Below are 21,141 nucleotides of genomic sequence, written 5' to 3'. Positions count from 1 at the left end.
ATGAGATCCCATTTATCAAAGCCCTTTTTTTTTTCCACAGGCTGCCCAACCTCTCCGAATTCCATAGCGGTGTCGCAAGAGTGAGTTTTCCAACCCACTTAAGATGTCAAGTAGCCGCATGCCACACTTGTACCGCGTGTGCCGGCGGCCCGACAAGGGGAAATCGGCCATTTCTGTCATATAAAGCCCTTGTGAAGTCTCCCCCCGGCATCTGACCCCGGTCCATCCCATATCCGGGGTCCAGTGGAGACCCATATACAGCGTGGTTTACCGCCGCTAACTGGGAGGCCCAGTAGTATTTCCGCAGGTCCGGCAAGCCGATCCCTCCGTCATACCAGGGAAGAGTAAGCTTGGAGAAGGCGATACGAGGTCTGCCCTCCCAAAGAAGCTGTCATTGGAGAGACTCGATTTCCTTAAAATAGGAGGAGGGCACCGGGTCCATTGCATTTTGAAGCGTGTATAAAAAGTGAGGAAGGGCCATCATCTTAAATAGCACCGCCCGACCCAGAAGACAGAGCGGCAACGTCCTCCACCTCTCCACATCTTTCTGGAGTCTGGCCAGCGGGGGCCAAGATTGTTATCATATCTTAGCTTCGGGTCCATTGTCACATAGATGCCCAGATAGCGGATTCCCACTGGCTCAATATGTAGTGGGCAGGAACGCGGAATTACCGGGGGATCTCCGCTAAGGACGAAAAGCACCGACTTCGACCAATTAATGGCGAAGAGTACCTCACAAATATGGCCAGGACATCAAGAAAACTGACCACAGAGTCCCTAGGAGTGGCGAGATAAAGCAAAATATCATCTGCGTAAAGCAAGAACTTGTCTTTCCATTCTGGCGTCCAGCGTTGCTAATCGATTGGTCACAATGGACCCACGCCACCAATGGCTCAAGCGCCAGGGCGAAAAGTAGAGGGGACAAAGGACACCCCTGGCGCGTGCCTCTACTCAGAGGGAAGTCAGCGGATTTGTAGTTATTCACCACAACTCTGTCAAGGGGACCCGTATACAAGAGACGGACCCAGCTTATAAACTCGTGGACGATACCCATCTTCCCCAGGACTGCAAATAAGTAGGGCCACTCGACCCTATCAAAGGCCATGGTTGCATCTAATGACACCAGGACCGCCTGCTCATCTATCTTCGAGGCACCGCCTAGAATCTTGTGCAGCCTTCTAAAGTTAAGGCCCGTATTTCTGCGCATATGAAAAGTATTTAAACTAAAGTAACTCATTCTGAGAAAGTATATTTTGATACCTTGTTGGTTTTAAAATAAAACAACTATATATTTTGATACAAAACAATTGGCCTAGAGTTCAGTTCTTGATTGTGTGAGACCATTTGCTGACTGAGTGTGTACAACAAATGCTTTACACTGTCCTCTGATACTGCCTTACTGCTCGACCAAGCTACCACTTTAGATAGTAAGGTTATATCTAACTTTAGCCTCTGCCAAACCTCTGGGGACTGTGGACTCTGTACACACTGTACCTTACTTTGGTCCAGTATATACAGAGCCACTTTCTTACACCTATAACCTGGTGTTCTATAAGAGGCGGCTAACTCAGCGAGAGACCTGGGTTGATATACAAATTACACCTGCTCTTCCCTGTGTATATGTACATTACATTTATTAAACTTTCTTCTAAAGTTTTTCTGTGTTGGCCTCTTCCTGCCACCAATCACATCTTACCAGAAGCTTAGTGTTCTGATTACAGCCTACTTTATAAGGAGCACACTAAGAAAAGGCCATCAGATATTGTGTGTGCTTCAGGAACACAAATATACCAGTTTCTTATCAAGTAGCCCTAGGGCTGGAGTCTTATACGGAATGGATAGCAAAGCAATTTACCATTGAAGAAAGTATCATTGATGCACTCCATAGCAATCATCTATTAAAGCAATTTTGGAGGCAATCTACATAACAGGCTACAGTTCCCTGTCTTTATCTTGTGCGTACAGTATCTGTGAGTGAAACATGTCTATGTTGTTCTACATTATATGTGCATGTAGTCACTTACAAATTGTTAAATTAACCCATGACAGAATAGTTTTGTTTTGATCACTGGACCTGGGTCACTATTCCTCAAGTAATAAATCCAGTGCCCTAAAGATATAGTCAAATTAGCAATCTTGCAGAACTTCCAAACCAAAAAGTTGACTAGTGCTAAAATTAGAAGAAAGAATTTGGAACTAGACGGAGGAAGCCTGATATGTGCTGCAAGGAGGCAACAGAACTCCAAATGGCCACTCTTTACTATTCTCCTAAGTTTGAGAAATAACTGTATGCAAACACTGGGGAGAAGCCAGTAGAGCATCTGAGCTGTGCTCTCCTGTGCACATTCAAAGAGTTGTGTGCCCCTGGCAACTGACCTTTTATGCCACACATAGAATGAGAAACAAGAGTGAGAAGCAGCATTAATGGAAAAAGAAGCAATATGAACACAAAGAACTCTTGGGCTGCGTACGGATAGATTTTAAGCGTACAGAGAAAAATTCCCTTGCAAAATGAAGAGACTGCAAATGAGGGCTTTTGCTTAACTCAAGCATCTATTGTCCCTGAACACAGTTGAATCAAACACTTAGATGAGCCACGTCACTGTAAGATAACCCTTTTCAGAAACTGAACCCTGCAGAAAATAATGGGTATTATAGCAGGCGGATGAAAGAAACAGCATAATGCAATTCAACACTGTTAACGAGACAAAACACAAACGTTAAATAATGAAAATTCTACATTAGGCATGGATCAACGAACACTACTCTTTGCAAAATAAAGTGACAATATCTCAGGAAGGGTCAAACATTACCCAGCCAATGGAAATTGAGGTTTAGAAGTATATTTAACTATGATGTTTTTGAAAGCCCAAACCAGGCAGTAGGGAACCTGAGTGCATGCTACGGAGATAAAAAATAAACTATCATAAACATATCAAATACAAATTGTAGTTTAAATAGAACGGTCGACAAGGCAACGGGAAAATCAACCAGTGAAAGGATTTTTGTGCCGAAGTCAACATTTAGATCAATTGGCAATTATCAGTGATTGCTCAAGTAGATTGGCATAATCTATTTTGTTCATAACTATCATCATATTTATGTTGAATGAATGTGTGAAAGAAACATATTAAGTGAACGGTTGCCCCAAGAACGGTCTGGCATTTTACATACTGGTCTTTTCTATAGCCAACCAGTCTATGCGGGGAAAAGCCAAAGCTTAAAGGATTTCTGAAATAAGTGCTAGCTCCTTTGGAGGCAAAACTTCAGAGGCAACATTTTCTAAGATTGAGTTGCAAGGAATGAGAAGGGGCGTCCTACAACTCGGATCTTTCCAATCAGAGAGCAAGTCAACTGGTGGGTAGAAGTAGACTGTAGCACTCTTGTTGGATGATAAAACCTGAATTTGGCTTGAAGATAAATCAGACCTTACTGGAATGCTGCATGATGTGATTGCAAAGGCACATGATTTTGAACACTAACATTTGGCTATCGGCAGCCAGTTTAAGGTTACCAAACGTAGTGATATGTAGGTACTGTGGTATAAACACATGATGCTGCATTGTTTACGAGTTGCAGTCAGGCAAGAGAATTAAGACTTGAATGAAAGATTGCCAGTCTGCCATTTTGCATGGTAATCTAAGACAGAAGAAACAGGAACACATTTCATGCTTCTAGGAGGGCATATGATATGGAGGCAGAAAAATTAATTAAGGATGTTTTTGACTGAACCAAGTGTTGCAAACACTTGCCAGGATCACTTTATTATATGGTTCTTTACTGAGGCACCTAACGAGTTTATGATTAAAATTAAATGTATTGTTAATAGCGATACATGGTCAAACATTAATGACAGTAAATTAAGCAGGCACTTGCCAATAATATTTTCAAAAGTTCCTCTGATATGCATGGGAACGTGTACAGTTTCAATGAGTGGATTAGTTCTGCTCTTTATCAGATAGTGCTGGGGAAACCATATGCTCTAAATCAAAAGAACCTTCATACTCAGAAAATCGTATACTATTGAAGAACAATTGTAAGGTAGCATAGCAGAAAGACAAAGGCATATTGTGTTTGACAAGTCTACGGAAGTATAAAAGCATTGAATATCTCACAATCTGAATGTTATGTCAAGAGAATCTTGTCATAATCTGAATGCTCTATCAAGAGAATCTTTTCACTGACTACTCCCACTAAAGAGATCTTTGGAGTAGTCTGGACACACACTTCCCATTCTTGTGAAATTAGGTGTCTGCAGGTAACAAAGGACTCCTACTTTAAACTTTTGGACTTTTTTGAGGGAAAAAATCATATAAATGAGTAATGCTACATTTAAACACGTATCTGAGGTCTTTCCTGTGACTCCTAAGTAATTTCAAAGTCAATAGGGCAATACGAATTCCATTGATTAGTTTACATTTGTCTCTGGTCATGTAAAGTAAAGTAATTTTCATAACATTAATTGGGTTCCATCCTTAGATTCTTGCAAAGCAAAATATCGCATCTTAGTAAGGACAGCACTCCTAAATTGCCTGGCTTATGCAATTCCTCCTTAGCCTCAGGCCAAGTCCATGTACTTTGAACGGATGCCATGATGATTCCACTTCTCAAGAAAGTTGGTGTTGATCTCGAAATCATGTTAACTATTGTTCCATCTCCCTTGCTTCCTTTAGCTACCAACATCACTGAATGTTTTATTAATGGACATTTATCAGCTTACCTAGAGAATAGATGTTGAACCCAGCACAAGCACAATGTCGGTGCTTACTTCAGCTTTGGACGAGTTACAGATAACATTAGATAAAATACATTCTGCCATCATGTACTTTTGGATCTGTCCATCACCGTTGAAACAATCTACTACCACATACTGCCCAGGCCTTCGGCAGAGTTAGGGGTAGAGAACAGGGTGCTTAACTGATTTACATCTTTTCAGTAACACCAGGCTCAGGTTGTTTGGTTGATGATTATAGATCTGCTAGGCAAGTGTGGCATCCCAATGACTCCTCCTTTACTCCTACTTTAAAAACAATCTATTTGTCCCTTGCACCAGCTTATTTGATTGACTGACTTCCTATTTTATGGGTATTCTGATGACATCCAAGTGATCATTTGCTTCATGAAGTAACAGTGTCAAGTGTCAGAGAGTATACCGGCCATTGCTAAATGTTTCAGGTGGTTATGGTATAACCTATCAAGGAAAGCAGCTTCTATCAGGACCGTCCGAGTCACACAACACTCAATAGTATATTCTCCCTAAAATACTGTTACTGAAGATTAGTATAATCAACGCAAACCATCCACTCGCTTATACTGCACACTAATAGCGCTTGCTTATACTGCACACTAATACTACAATTCTCAATATCACCCAACTAATCTAGGACCTTAGACTTCAATGGGTATTAATATTCATTAAGGGGTCCCTCGTGGCCCCATAGGAAGTCACTGGCAGCCTACTCTGAGAGTCACACTTTCATCAAGAGGGCAACCTGGCTCGGCACAAAGTCTGGTTCAATGACTCCTGAATATTGAGGAGTCATAGGACCAGACTAGGTGTCAATGGACCTTTTAATGACTAACAATACCCATTGAAGTCCCAGGTTCTAAATTAGGTGGGTGATATCGAGAACTGGGGTGTTACACCAATCTTCAGTAATAGTATTTTAGATTATACTATTGAGTGTTGTGCGCCTCAGATGGTGCTGATAAAAGCTGGATGACCTGATAGGCCATACCATATCCAGCTGAAACCTGCTGACCTGGGGTGAGGAAGTCATTGAGCTCTCCATATATGCCCCCCTCTTGTTTTTATTGGTGCAGGGGGTGAGTTTTCCATTAAAATTAGACTACAAAAGGTGAGCAAAAGCAGGCATTTTTAATGACCTTTTTCCCAGTCCATAAACTGTAACTGTAGGGAACTCAAGTGGGGTTAAGCCCGCTGGGGACCGTCAAAATTTACCTAATAAGGACTCAATGGTGAAGCATGTCACATAGAAATGTGTGGTTGAGAGTCTGTTAAAAACAGGAGTGCTGTGCATCTAAAAACAAGGTAATGCTGCATGCCGGATACCTCTCTTCTAGCATTGTGCTGATTCAATGGGAGAATTGAGGTATCTCTTCCCAATTCCCTTCCCGCTCTCCCTCCTGTGCTTTTTCTGTTCTCTTCTGCCTCCATGGTGCGCTAGGGTATGCAGCGAGTGTCACAGCTCATACATCTGGCTACACTCCCGCCAAGTCCAGAGCCACAGCCTTCAGACCCCCGGACAGTGATTACTTGCTGCAGCACCTCCTAGACAGTGCTTGCCTATTCACTCTCAAAGACGGGAAACAAACAATGGGAATGAGTGCAGTTGGAGATTAGTAACCAAAGAGTTGTCATGGAGGATGGAATTCTCTCCTCCCCAGCCCTCCAGTTCTAAGGCCCATGCAGTCTTCATGTATGCCTACCAAATAAAGCAGTAGAAAGGCATGTCCTCTTTTGTGAAATCTCAGGAATACAAACAGATTACAGGTCCCAGTTTTGCCCTTATGGAGGTATAGGGTCCTACAGCATGATAAATACGTGGAAATATGTATAGCTGTAATAAAAATTGGCCAATGCAATTACTAGGGAAATAATCACAGCCTGAAACAAAATCCAATCTATAACATCAACATGTTTTCATTTGCCACTAGAAGGCAGACAAAAAAGAAGATCAGACGATGTAGTGCAGAAAATGCAATATTGAGCTCCACAAAATACATTTTAGCATTAAGCACCTAACAACCAAACAAACTATCTTCAGCTTCTAACCTTGCCTCATCTTATACAAAACGTCATATCATTTGCAGCAATGAATGAAACAATGGACTACAAGAATAGCAAATATAGTTTCATTCTGGACCATATAATCCAAATATACAGCACCATATTTTACCTTCATAACATTTTGTTCTGATGTAGTACTTTCAAGTTTTGCTTCCAGTGATTCTGCCTTCTTCTTAACATCAACTTCTGACCGAGTAAGACTTATAAACTCAGTAATTGAATCACCTTTCTTTTCTTCAGCAGATATATCCCATCTTGACTGTTTCTTCGTTTCTAAAATTGAAGTTGAAAAGATCAATCAGGTTACGCTACATCATGAGATATCGTTAGTCACATTCCTCTTATTTTGCTTCTTTGTACCACTTTGGAACTTGTGTCTGAAAACAGTGTTTTAGTAATTCGTTACAAAATGGCAGCTGATGAGTGTAGCCTCTTGTTTTCAAATCACCATCTGCATGTTATTGTGTTAGTTAGACAAACCTTGAATTTGTGTTAAGGAAACTTTGATCGCTAGCCAAGCAACATGGCAGACAGATCGTGAGCCTCTTGAGCTCCGTTCACCCTCTGGGTATGTAGTGCGCTATACAAATTCTTTGACTTGACTTGACTTGACATCCTGCATACACCTCCTTCCATCAGTTGGAAACGAGTGTTGCTGTAATGAACTAGATCCCTGCAGTCGCGAGTTGTCCCGGGACACACAACGAGCAGCAAGAACACGTAGCTGATGAAGTGAACTGGGCTGCATTGAGGAGTGGTGGTTCGGACCTGTGGGTGAGCGCATCCTAAGGGCGGAGGCTATTGGCCGATCCACCCAGCTGAGAGGATACGGATATCAAGGCTGAGCAGAGAAGCTGAGCCCTTTCCTTCCCCCCTCCTCTTACCTCTGAAGCGAAATCTTCAGCCAGCAGTGGCAGCAAGCCTTTGACAGCCGCACATAAGGCGCGGCGAGGATCTGCCCTGAGTAGGAGATACGCAGCCTCCTCGACAAAGAAAGTAGAAGGACAGTGAGGAGGCCTCTCCGGGCGCAGTCCAACGTACCCAACCTGATACCGGCCGCAGCTACAAGCAGAAGGCGACAAGTCCGGTCATCTATTGGCCTGGATTTTACGTGGGGAGCAAGCATCCCCATTGATTACGTGTTTACGTAGTATAGAGGGAAACATGGTATAATCAAGAGTGGGAATACTGGAGCAATTCCAGCAGCATTTCCAGAAAGAGTATACGGCTGACCGAGCAGTTCTGACGGAATACTATGTTCCATTCCTGGAGGGCTCTGACTGAGGAGACTCCCATTGGAGACTCAGAAGGAACTAGGTGCGCTGCTGACTGCAGAGGAGGTACTGGAGGCGATAACTGAAATACCTACAGCAAAGGTGGGGGGCGGAATTCCAATTGAGTATTATCAGGTATACTCAGACAAGCTGACATTTAGCGAGGCATTTGAAACTGGAGCGTGGCCCCCTTCCGTGCGCGAGGGAGTAATCTGCATGCTCCTAAAACCTGGGGGAGATATTAGGGACCCTGCAGAGTATCGCCCACTCACAATGATAAACTCTGATGTCAAAATACTATGCAAGGTCTTAGGCAAGCGCTGAGCCCACACATGAACTACCTCATCCACGACGATCAGTATGGGTTTATATCAGGTCGCAGCATGGGCATGAATATTTGAGGCTTAACGTACATTATGCAAGAGACACAGGCAGATGCTGAGAAAATGGCTTTGGTCTCCATTGATCTCAAATAAGCTTTCGATACAGTGGATTGGGGTTACCTGCAGGAGGTGCTGAGGGTGTCCGGGTTCGGACCGCAATTCTGTAGATCAGTCTAAATCCTCTATACGGACCAGAGTGTTCGGTTGGTCCAAAGGAGATCGAAAAAATGGATACTGGAGTGTGGAACTCGACAGGTATGCCCCCTTTCTCTACTACTATTTGCTGTGGCCATAGAGCCCATGGTGGTGTGGGCCAGGCGGGATCTTATGCAATGGGAAGTACGGGCAGGGGATGGTACTCATCTAGTATCGTTATATGGGGAAGATGCGCTTTTCTAGATTGCATTTCCCTGGACAGTGTTCCCCAAACTCCTTCGGCTCTTAGATGAGTTTGCGAACTATTTGGGTTTGAGCCTTAATAGGCATAAGACCATAATCTTCCAGTTGACAGGGTTGGCTACGTGAAATACTGAAGACCTGTCGAGGCTTGGTTTGCGATGGGAGACCGGTCACTTCCGTTACCTGGGCATACAGGTAGCACACGGGGGCGCACACGTATTACACTTAAATATGAATTGAGTACTTGAATCCCTGAAGTGTTCTGTGGCCTTTAGGAACACTCTGGGAAGGATTGCTGTGGCAAAAATTGTGGCATTGCATCAATGTCTCTATATGCTTCAACACTCGTTGTGCAATATACCCATGACAGTCTTCAGACAACTGAACTCAGTGTTTAGTATCTCTGTACTGGGCAGGCAAGCACAGTACGGTGGCGTTGCAGGTTCTATCCAGGCAATATGAGGAGAGGTGTCTGGAGGTACCTAGACTAGACCTATACTATCTCACGACACAGCTGCAACATGCAGCTCGGTGGCTTAATGAGGGGGATAATTGTGAGACGCGTTTACTCAGCGGACAAGTAAAGCCAGATAGCCTACCGGAAATCCTGATGCAGGGGGCGGGTGCTCCCACAGACTTACCATATGTTATTAAACAGACAGCTTTTCTTTGGCAAAAGTTCATAGAGCGCATACTCAAGCATGCACCATTTCATCTGGAATTAAGAATTTGGATTCTAGCCCCAGTACGAACAATGGTTTAAAACATGTCATTTCAGGATTGGAGAGAGGGTGGCTGTTGGGTATTGGCAGGTCTTTACTCCTTCATCACATCTGAATGGGCATTTTCAGGGGTTTGGTTTGGGACAAGGGCAGTCTCTTCAAAATGTGGGCCTCACGGAACTGGAAGGGACAACATGGCCTACGTATCTAAACACTCCACAAACAACTGAAACACTGGATGTATTGCTTACATGTGGGAGTGGGCAAAGATTGGTGTCATTATTATACAGGGTCATGAGGGCAGATTCAAGAGCTCCTCATCTTAGGGTGCAGGCCGCATGAGATGATTATCTGCAGACACCCATGGTGGGTAAAACTTGGAAGGGGGCATGCACTTAACACAGTATCCTTTAGTGCTTGTTTAAAACAAATCAATTTTAACTTTCTACAGCGGGTATATTTGACCCCTGTGAGATTACATCGTATTGACTCCAACCACTTACATGAATGCCTTAGTATATTTGACCCCTGTGAGATTACATCGTATTGACTCCAACCACTTACATGAATGCCTTAGATGTAACAGGGATAAAGCAGATTTTATAAATTTAGCATGGGGATGTGCGGAGGCACATCAATATTGGTTACGAGCGATTGAGATAGAGAGTGCGGGAACTGGGATACGAGTGGAGGCTAGCCCCATTCACTGTCTGCTGGGCCATGTGCCAAGGCCCAAGAAGCGTAAAATGTTATACAAATTGTTGCAGTTGACCATGGTATTGGCTAGGAGGAGGGTAGCTTTAGTCTGGATGAGTAATCGTGCCCCCACTGTAGATAGCTGGTTGAGAGATGTGCGTGAGTGGTCTCTGGCAGAAGAGATACACATGAAAGCAAGTAGAGAAGACGAGAAACTGGAAGAGGATATTTATAGCTGGAGAGAATTACGTAGGGAGCTTCTCAACCCAGAGGTAACTGCAACCGAGCAAAGTGAATCAAATGCTAGTGAAAGCGAGATAAATAGTTGAGGCCGCGTTGAAGTATGACACCGTTGAGAGCGTGCCTCCTTGGTAGACGATTGAACTGTAAATGTATGGTATTGTATGCTGACATTTACAGAGATTTGTAATTCATGTGTCACTAGTATATTCAGCCTAATGAAACTTATACAGATCTAATGCTGTTTTCAGGTATGCTCACCCGCTCAGTTGTTAAAAATGGAAAATAAAGATTTATTTTAAAAAAATGCTTTTAATTTGGATCTCGAGAGAAATGTATTTGCATTTTTTCCGCTTTGGATTTAGATACTTTTGCAAGAGATTTAAGTAATAGCACATTATCTGAAATAAGGTACTCTTCAAAGGTGTTTATATCTCCCTTCTTTGTTAATCTTCCAGGGAGTCTCTGGCCACCACCATTTGGCAAAGAAACTTGATAAAGGGAACTGCATGAGGTAATCTTGGAGTCACAGTTCATTTGACAAGTTATTTAATATCCTCTTTCGTTTAGTGGCTTCTCCTGATATTGAATTAATTATAAGCAAAGGTAGAACATGTAAAAAATGATCATTAGTATCTGAAATATGTTCTAAGGCCACAATATTCATTGGACTAAGAAAGGGTTTAAATACTTAGGGATACTTATTGATCTAGTCCTAGCTACTTCCAATCAGGCCCAACCTCTCGGCATTTTCTCTCTTATTTTGACTGACCACAAATCACTGGCTTTTAGCTGAACCTGGCCTTGGACTCTGCCTTCACAGTCATCATATTTCCTAGTAAGTAAACAAAAAAAAGAAATGATTAATCCCTGGCACAAATCATGCACCCTGGCCATAAAGGTTTTGCTTCATCAAGATCCTCAAATCTTTTGCCATCCTCTCTCAGAGGCTACAAAAAAGTTAACTCTTGAATTACCAACTAGCTTGATAAAATAATTGCTGTTAAGATTATCAGGAGTATACTCCGCCTACCTTTGGCTACCTTGTTTAGAAAGAAGCTTAAAGCTATTAAAATTGGTGGTAAAAGATGGAAGAATCATTTAACCTTTATCCTCCTTGCTGGGGAATTACAGTGGGTGCCACAAGTCACATCATTTCCCTATATGCTGACGATGCCCTGTTTTATTTGACTTCTCCCCCAGGGGACGCACTACCGGTCCTGCTGCATCACCTAGACAGATTTGGTGAGGTCTCTGGCTTGTGACTTAACCGTGGTAAGTCCCTGATTTTCCCACTAGCGGGACTGGCCTAGGTGCCTCCGGGCGATCTCCCAGGCCTGGGACTGCGTTGGGAACAGATGGGATTACGCTACCTTGGGATACACGTGGCCCCAACGGACACACAGGCATTTGCACGTAATGTGGACCGCATAATCCCGTCTCTACAACAATCGGTGATATTTTGGAACACTCTTCAGCTGTCATTGATGGGTAGGCTGGCAATCTCTAGGATGGTGATGCTTCCCAGGACGCTATATGTACTCCAGAACTCCCTATGTCCGCTGCCGCCATGTGTCTTCAAAACCCTCAACATGCTGCTCACATCCCTCCTTTGGGCGGGCCTGCGTAGTAGAGTAGCTCTTAACACTATTATACGGAGTTATGAAGAGGGCGGTTTGGAATCCCCATGCTTCGACTTATATTATTTTGCGGACCAACTGTGAATGCGACACGTTGGCTGACAGACGCGGACAACTGGTAGAAACGTCTTCTCTCCGACAGGGTGGATACTCGGGCACTACAGGAAGCTTTGATGCAGGGCAAAGGGTCAGATGTATCTCTTCCCTACATAGTGCGACATACAGCCGGTATATGGCAGCGTTTTATCGAAAAAGTCCTACGAAAACACCCTTTTACAGGGAGCTCCCAATGTGGATTCTGGCCCCATTCATAGACATGGGACGATATATATATATGTCCTTTCAACCTTGGAGGGAGGGTGATGCGAAGTTCTTGCCGACCTTCTTCCCCAACAAGACCTTTATCACCCACAAGCATGCATATGAAAACTTTTGCCTCTGACAGGGTCAGTTCCTACATTTCCGGAGAATTTAGGACATAGTAAAAACCACCTTGCCACAGTACCCAGATATTCCACCCTTCACACACACCCTAGATATCCTGCTTATGTGCTGTACAGGTCACAAGCTGATATCTCTCATCTACAAGGCTATGAAATTAGACTCTGCCCCGCAGGTGCCACCATCTCGGGTTGCATGGGAGAGGGATCGCTCTCTTCAGCTGGAAGAGAAACAGTGGGCACGCATAGGCGCCCTCACACGAAAAGTCTCCTGCAATGCCAGGTTTAAATTAACACACTTTACTTCCTGCATCGTACCTACCTAACCCCGGTATCCCTGAACCGCATTTCGCCCGATAAAGGAGATAGATGTGCCACAGAAAAGGCGGGCTTTTTACATTTAGCTTGGGATTGTCCTCTGGTCAGACAGTTCTGGGTGGAGGTGGTGGGCAGGATAGTTGCAGCTACCGCATTCGAATGCAGCTTGAACCCTTGCCTTGTTTACTTGCATTTGTCCAGAAGCCAAAGAATAGGAAACTCCCATGTAAGCTCCTGCAGTTAATGCTAGTGCTTGCTTTGCGAAGGGTAGCTATAACCTGGATGGGGCAGAGGCGCCCAGAAGTGTCTATCTGGCTTAAAGATGTCAGAGAGTGGTCCCTAGCCGAAGAAACACACATGCAACTCACCTGAAGGGATGAGAAACTGCAAGAAGACCTAATGGTTTTGCGGGTGTTGTGTTCCTCAGGGTTGGCGGAGGGGGAGTCCTCCTCGCAGGATACGACTGATGGCGAGGAGAGTGGGTTGGATGAGGAAAGCAGACCTCCCCTTGCCACGGAGTGAGAGGACTGACCCCGGTTATACGCGCACTGGGACTCGATGTTATTGCCCCATGTTTTCTTCTCACTGTAGAATGCTTCTGAATACTTATGTGACCCCCATGGTATTCCCCCCCAGATGCGACCATCTGTGCTACATGCCAGTGATAACACCAATAATATGTCTATGTACGCTGTAATAATGCCGATTTGTTTTTTGTATTTGTATAATGCAAATTGAAAAATAAAGTTTAAAAAAACCTTTATTCTCCTTCCCCTTTGAGAATATATTAAAACATCAGAATTGCCATGTGCCTCCTAGTACACCTTGTGAGTTTACAAAGTTTCAATAAAAGTTTATGATTGTGTAATACTTAGGAATCTCTTAGCAAGAGGGATTAGCCATCGGCATGCTTGCAGCTAATCACTTCCTCAGTTCTTCCCCAACAAAGTAGCAACTATTTGCAATTCTTTGCATGCTGGGGACATTCTTCCTCCCACAAAACCCCAGGCCTGTCCCTCTGCCTGTGTCACTTCCAACCTTCCTTCATTCTCTGCTTTCTTATTGCTCTTGCTGGATACAGCTATTTACATATCCTAACCATCAACTAGGGCTCCACACTTGATCATTGCCAGGCTCACGTCTTTCTTCAAGTGCACAGTTTTGACATCAATAAGTTTGTTGCATAGGCTGTAGTGATGTTATTAATGATGTTATAGAACCGGTCATGAGTGATGTAGTTTGTGGGGTACACAGCTGTACAACGTCAGGACAGGAGTTATAGTTTCCTTAGGGCACGAGTTATGGTTACTAGAGATAACTTACTTCAATGTCAGTGTTTTCTTTTTGTTTAAAACGTTATGTTGGCACTGAAATGGTCACCTAAGTATAACATCACTTTAACCTTAGGTTTATTCAGCGAATTTCCTAGGGCTTTTGGACGTAAAATAATATCTTATTACCATACTTGAAGCCAACTCCCTGCCAGGCCCTGCAGCCAACCCCTCTCAGTCATGCAATTCAATGCCATGCACATCCAAAGGTTGGCAGCAGGGCATGGCACCCCGAGACAAATGCACCTCTCCCCCAGACCCCAACCTCCAGGGCCAAATACATTACCAAGCCACGCCTTTAATGGGCCTTGGAAACCTCATACCCAAGTCCATACTTTAATTATAGGTGAGGGGGCCAAACATGTTTAACATTAGAGAAGGGGGATGAGCGCACTCCCAGGGCCAAATGGCCTCCAGGGACCCCCATCCCCATGGGTCATATTTTAATGCTAGCAGAGGGGCACTTGGTCTCCCTTCCAGAGCCTCAAGAGGCCAAATAAAGTACTATTAGGAGAGTGGGGCGCGTAGCCCCCTCCCCAGTCACATATCGGCACCGGGGACATCAGGACCAGGCATAACGGTGGGGGCTGAGGGGACAGCCCACAGGGCCCCAGCCGGCTCCTGCAATTGAGCCAGCATTGCTCCCACCCAGCATGAGCAGCTACTTCAGCTTGCTCCTGATGGGTGGAAGCAATAAGTTTACCTTCCCGCAATAGAATGGGAGCAGTAAAACAGAAGTGTGCTCCCACCCAGCAGGAACATTTCCAAAGCTCCTGGAGAGTAGAAGCACACATCTTTCCCCATCTGTGGTCCCGCACTGTGCTATCCGTACCTGCGGATGGACTCCCAGGGACACAGTTAAAAAGTCGGCCCCACAGGATGGGGTCTTCAGGACCTTGTAAGGCTTGGGTTGGGGAGGCCATGTTCTCCTCTCCCCTCTACTTATTGTTTTGCCCTTGGTGTTGGGGTGCCTATGGCCCATTTGGGCTCGGAGAGGGGGTGCGGTGCACCTTCCTCCTCTAAAAGTAAAGTGTTTGGGCCCAGGGATGGGGTCTCCAGGCCCACTACATGCTAGAGGGTCGGGGGCAGCACCTCCCTCTCCTAAAAGTAAAGTGTTTAGCCCGAGGGATGGGGTCCCTCGGGCTGCTATAGGCTCAGGGAACGGAGTGGAACATGGAGGCACAGCTGCCTTAACTCTCTCTGTCTCTCAGAAGCTTTTGGCACCTTTGCACATGACAAACAGCTATCCTGCCTTCAAGAAGCAGGTGTCAATGGACAGGCAGTGGCTAGGAGTGCCTCTTGTCTGGACAACTTTACATAAGACATTGATTTTGCTTCCATTCAGGACTTAGTTCAAAACTGTTTCTGTTATGAGTCTCACAGGGCTCCTCTTGCAGTCTTACTTTGTTTAATAATATGTCACCCCCCCTGGTCATGTCTGTCCATTCATCTGAGTTCTTCATTCTCACTTATGCCAACAATACCCAGATTCATATTAATCTAGATTCTTCACCTGTGAACTCCTGAATAAACGTATTTTTCTGCTTGTCCACTGTGGTCTCAAGTCACTCAAAATGAACACTGACAACACAGAAGTTTTTATCATTGGCAAAGATCCATGTATTTGTTCTGCCAACTAGGGGCCAATGGATCTGGACCCTGCTTCTAACTAGTCATTGAAGGCCGGAATTGGAACTTTTATTGTGACTAGTCTCTTCCTTCAATTCAAAGATTAATAAAATGTATTCTTTTCGTTTTTATTATCTGCAGCTGCTCCTTGAAAGCACACCTTTCCTGCCTCTGACAGCTCAGCAAAAAGCAGTTCAAGCAGTTGTTCTCCCTCGTCTGCATTAATGTACCTTTCATTATCTGGACCGTCCATCTTCCTCTGTGGCCTGACTTTCTACAATCCAGAATTAAGTTGCTTTTTGCCATTTCTCCACCTCCTCGTCATTTTCAAATCTCCACTTACCTAGCTTCTCTGAAACAGCTACTGATTTCTAGTCAGCTCAAACTCAAATATGTTTGGTTGGTGAATCAAGCATTCCATCAATCTGGTCCCAGATACATGTATTCACTATGCTACCTCCCACCCGCACCCCCTTCAGAGCTCCTTCTCTATGACGACTATCGCTCTCCATGATTCTCTTGTGTTAGCAAGCTTTCTTTCTCCTACTTGACTGCTAAGTCTTGAAATTCTATATCACTTAATAGTCAACGCATTGAAAATCACTTGGCCATTTGTAGTCCTGTAAACATAACTCTTCTCCTTGACATACTGAATTCAATTGGCACCGTCTAGGCATCATTCAAGCAAGTCCTCTTACCATCAGGATGACCTTACAGTTGATATTGCACTCTACAAAACTAATACTATAGTACAGAATTTCATCACATACTAACTACGTATTTGGGGAGTACCCTTTGGGTGAACAGGACTATAAAAGATGGGTTCATTTGAATTTAAGGTAGCAGAGTAACATAGGGACTATTGAAGTTACAGTTTACCAAAATCCTGTATGCTACTGGCGCCTGATTTGTTCCAACGGTTAGAAAATACCTCAATTCTTTCTTATGGGTAGGGGGGAAGAAATCAATGATATTCTTGTTCATGTGGAAGATCCACGTGTCAAGTCCTGGTCTACAAATAAATAAAATAAGTTTCAAAGCCGGAAGATGAAGAGTAGTAAGGGTGGCAACTGAATAAAAACATTTAAGTTTGTTAGATTCAAATACAAGTTACCTATCATAGAGAAATAAATACAATATTTGAACTTCTGTATATGATTTGCCTAGCATGGCTTTTGAGTAAATATATCAGTCTCAGTAAGGTGCCTCATTAGTTCAATCTTCTTAAAAATAATCAAGCGGTGGCCCGTTCACTATCAGATATATCATCAAATTTGTCTTGTGTTAAAAGAGAAGGCCTGAGTCATAAATGTAACATTTGTATCACCATTCGGGAAATACATTTCTAAACTGACATGCATAACCTAGAACTCCATATGTAAGAAGCTCGCTCTTTATATAGTGGACCAACACAAGGTACACAATGTAAAGAGTCCAGGTAAACTCCAAATGGTTTACGGAGGCACAAATTGTATCTCAAATGCTCTCTTTTGTGGTAGAGTGGGCAAGCAGTTAGGCGTATCAGAAGGTAGTGCTAAGCATTTACTGTATACAGACTGAAGAACAAATCCAAGACCAATTTAGAAAAATAAGTCGTATTTTTATATACATTTTGATACTATGAACTTTGTTATCAAGTATGGACTTTTGCAGTTATGAATGTTTACAGATAGGTAAAAGGGTTAAATACCATGCATCTTTACGCAACAATACTTCCCTATGGGAGAAAGGGCATACAGTTGCATACAGTTATTTGCGATCGGTTTCTGGAGATCACCTTCGGAACTTAAGGTTGTAGGGAGCCAAGGAACAAAGTACCACCAGCAGGTACTTGTTAAATGCACGGGGGCGACCGGTTGCAGAGGTGCTGGTCTGATCAGTAGCTGCTGCACTGCGCTGGTTGAAAGAAGAGGGGGGGCACCTAGAAACAGGCTGCAGAGGAGGGGAGCTTGAGGGCAAGTCATGAAACTCCCAACAAGAGTCTCAGGTCACAAGGGTGCTGGGGACAAGGGGGCACAGCTGTTTTATCGGTACCCGGACTGGGGTGCTTTGGTGCAGAGTGAAAAGGTAGGCTGGGCACTGTGCGACCTAGAGCCTTGCGGGTGTTGGGCTCGCCAGTTGAGGGTGCAAAATCAGGACATCTGGGCCACTCAGGAGATTGGTCACTGTAGTGCTGACGTCCCTTGACAGCAACTCAGTCTCGTTGTTGATGGAGTCTGGATTGGACTCTCACAGGCTTTGCTTGTTGCAATGGGTCAGGTACCCCAGGAATTAGTCTTCTGCGCTCTGGTTGGTCCTGGTGTTCTCTCACTTGGTGGGGGGAAGGATCTGATCTTCAGGAGCACAGGGTACTTTTCCTGGGGGGCTGCTGCATTGGCCTGGCCAGGGAGCGGCAACTCAGTCAACAGGAGTTTACGTTTCTGTGACTGCCGACTGCAGGGGTGTAGCTCCTCTACTCCAAAGGATATTGCTTGGTAATTTGCCCAGGGCTGGCCGGAGACATCTGTTACATTGCGGTCTTCACACCGCAATACCTTTACAACAAAGCTTTACAACGCAAGTCGTTACAACGACTTGGCTGGATGGTGCAATACACTAAGGAATAGTATGATTTACTATTCCAACACCTTCCCTACTGTTACTAGGCTGGAGTTAGAATATTAAATCATACTATTCCTACTTCCAGCTCCCTCCAGCACAAGTCGTTGTAACGACTTGCGTTGTAAATGTATTGCGGCGTGTAGACTGCGATGTAACGTCACATATTCGGGCTGACAGTCTCCCGGGCTTCTTGGAAGCTAATCCGCTCCAGGACGAGTCACTAGTCTTGACTGTCAAGACTTGGTGCAGGCAGGCAGGATTTGGCACCAAAAGTCCAGCGCAGTCTTCAGTTCTCGCTTTTCTCTTTATTGTCCTCTCTTCTTGATCCGTGGAATTTAAGTTCCTGGGGTCAGGGGTGCCGCATAAATATCCAATTTAAGGGCATTACGGGGAATGACAGGTTGTGGCCAATGGGCTCTCTACCTTTAGGGTGCCTACACCTTCTGTATGACCACTTCATATGGGAAGTGGGCATAACCCTGACCCAGAGAGCATAATTCCGCCAAAACTAAAATGGTGGAATTCTAAAAGCAGTGTCCACTTCAGGTAGCCCACCTTAGGGGTTGTGCTAGCCTGAGAGGGAAACATGCCTCCTGACTAGCTAATTTTCCCACCTGTCCTAGTGCCAAATGGGCCCGGGGCAGGGGGTGGTATTTGGGTTGCATATCAAAGGCGGCAGACGCCCTTGAAGCCACCTGCCTTGATAAGCTGACTACTTAGCCATCCTACTTGGAGAAGGAGACAACCCTTTTGGTGCATGCATTAATAAATCCATCACTGGAATAAGTGTGGGCTTATTAATATGAGATGTTTGCTACCAAACATCTTTAGTTACAGTGCAGCCATCATGTAGCTGTGGAAATCATAAACATCAGTATCCAGCCCATGTACACAAAACAGCTTCTCCGTCGACTTGCAATATCTAAGAATCGACTTAGACATCACAGGGGCATATCTGTTCATGCCTATATGTCCACACATGTTAGTATAGAGTACCCTGCCTAAGGGCTGTAAGGCCTGCTGTATGGGTGGCTTACCTATTCTGCATGCAGTGTCTGCAGGCATGGCACACAGGAGGTGGGCCATGTTGTGTCTTCATTTTTCTCTGCACCATGGCACGTAGTCTGCAATGTCAGTCTGCATGTTGGTGCGGAGGAGTCTCTTAGGGTGGCACAATACAGTGGCAGCCCTTAGAGACCCTTTTTAGTCTACCTGCCCTATGTACCAGGGGCACCATTTACAAGTGACTTGCAAGGAGTGCTAAAGGTATTGCCAATTTGGAGGAACACTTGTACAGTTTTAGTGAAAGAGATCTGGCACTGGGGACCTGGACAGCAAGAACCCAGCGCACTTCTGTAAAACTTGCATCAGATAACCGGCAAAAAGTAGGGTTGACCATGTCAAAAAGGGGCACCTTCCTACACCACACACATAGGCCTACCCCTTCTATTCGAAAGACACATCAAATAGAAATACCAAAAGCAAATTACACATGAGTCTTAAAATACCAAAAGTAAGAAAAAACAAAACACTGAACCAAGTCTTCTTATACTCGTCTCCACGACTCTGGAACAAGCTACCAGAAGACCTCAAGACTTGGTCATGGAAATTGTAATTTCCTTAACAGTAATGAAAAGTTACTTTTCTGTTGTAGTAACTTTGATTTCTGTAGTAATAGACATAATCCTCTTCCGCTGACAACAAGGGATGACTCTAGCAACTTGTGGATGGTTCCAGAAATTGTAAACGTTAAACAGTGAGACTAACGTCAAGTTTATGTTGACCCACTACATGCCAGTTGGTACTACACAACTACATAACCCAATGGTTTTCCAACAACCATGGACCATAAGTAGTATATTTCAGGAAAATTCTGAATACCACCCTATCTGGAATCTTTAATATAAGTTCGCAGGAGAGTATTTTTTTTTAGAAGTATGATAGGTCAGCGCTAAAGTTTTGTGCAATAAAAGTTCATTTTTACAAATGATTATGATTTAAAAATATTTTCAAGCCCTTGCATTTAAATGGTGTTTTGTTGTTTACATACTCTGTGTTCCCTTTAATCTTTTTATATTGCAATATAGAAAACAATTAGATTTTGGTCCTGATTTAACTAATTGTGATGATAACAATATTGACAGCTGCATCATTTTTCAAGATGCCAATTAAGCTGCTGAGTGATTTTGCTTTTTTAAATAGACAAATTCATTCATTGCATTTTGCCCTCTAATGAAACAAAATGATGCTGAAAAACAACTATCACCATCAGCAGTTCCTAAGTTATTTTATAATGTACAACTTACTGTTTGCATTGCTTAGCTGTGGCACTCGCTCACTTTTAATTTCTTTTGCCACTGATGAAGATGTCTCGGGTACAGTTAGGAAATTGAATACAGAATATTTATCTCGTTTCACCTTTGGTAAGCCAATGATCGTTGAACTGAAAAAAGTAAAAATCAAATGTAGTGTTACAAATCATAACAAAGCAGGTCTGTTTGATATTTCCTTGCACAAGGCAAGCACGTGAGGATGAGTAACAATTAAATAGGAGCAGAAAAAGCAAGATGCTGGTTTTATTTCAGAAATAGTAAGGCCACACAAATAAAATTAAATACAGTAGAAAACAGTTGATGCTAATTTAAACATAAGCATAC

The 21,141-nt window shown here is 43.8% G+C and overlaps 1 protein-coding gene across 1 annotated transcript in view; it reads right to left on the bottom strand.

Moving 5' to 3' along the window:
* GPATCH1 (G-patch domain containing 1) overlaps positions 1–21,141 on the bottom strand; it is a 425,367-nt gene that overhangs the window by 169,526 nt on the left and 234,700 nt on the right. Inside the window, exons 14-15 of the mRNA XM_086945137.1 lie at positions 20,791–20,927; positions 6,921–7,084 (exon numbers count right to left, since the gene is read on the bottom strand). Coding sequence (XP_086801263.1) covers positions 6,921–7,084; positions 20,791–20,927 — 301 coding nt within the window. The remainder of the gene's footprint in view (positions 1–6,920; positions 7,085–20,790; positions 20,928–21,141) is intronic.

Source organism: Lissotriton vulgaris, chromosome 12 (genome assembly GCF_964263255.1).
Source record: "Lissotriton vulgaris chromosome 12, aLisVul1.2, whole genome shotgun sequence".
NCBI lineage: Eukaryota > Metazoa > Chordata > Amphibia > Caudata > Salamandridae > Lissotriton > Lissotriton vulgaris.
The sequence above is the reverse complement of the archived record's forward strand: the minus strand, read 5'-3'. Positions and strand labels throughout refer to the sequence as shown.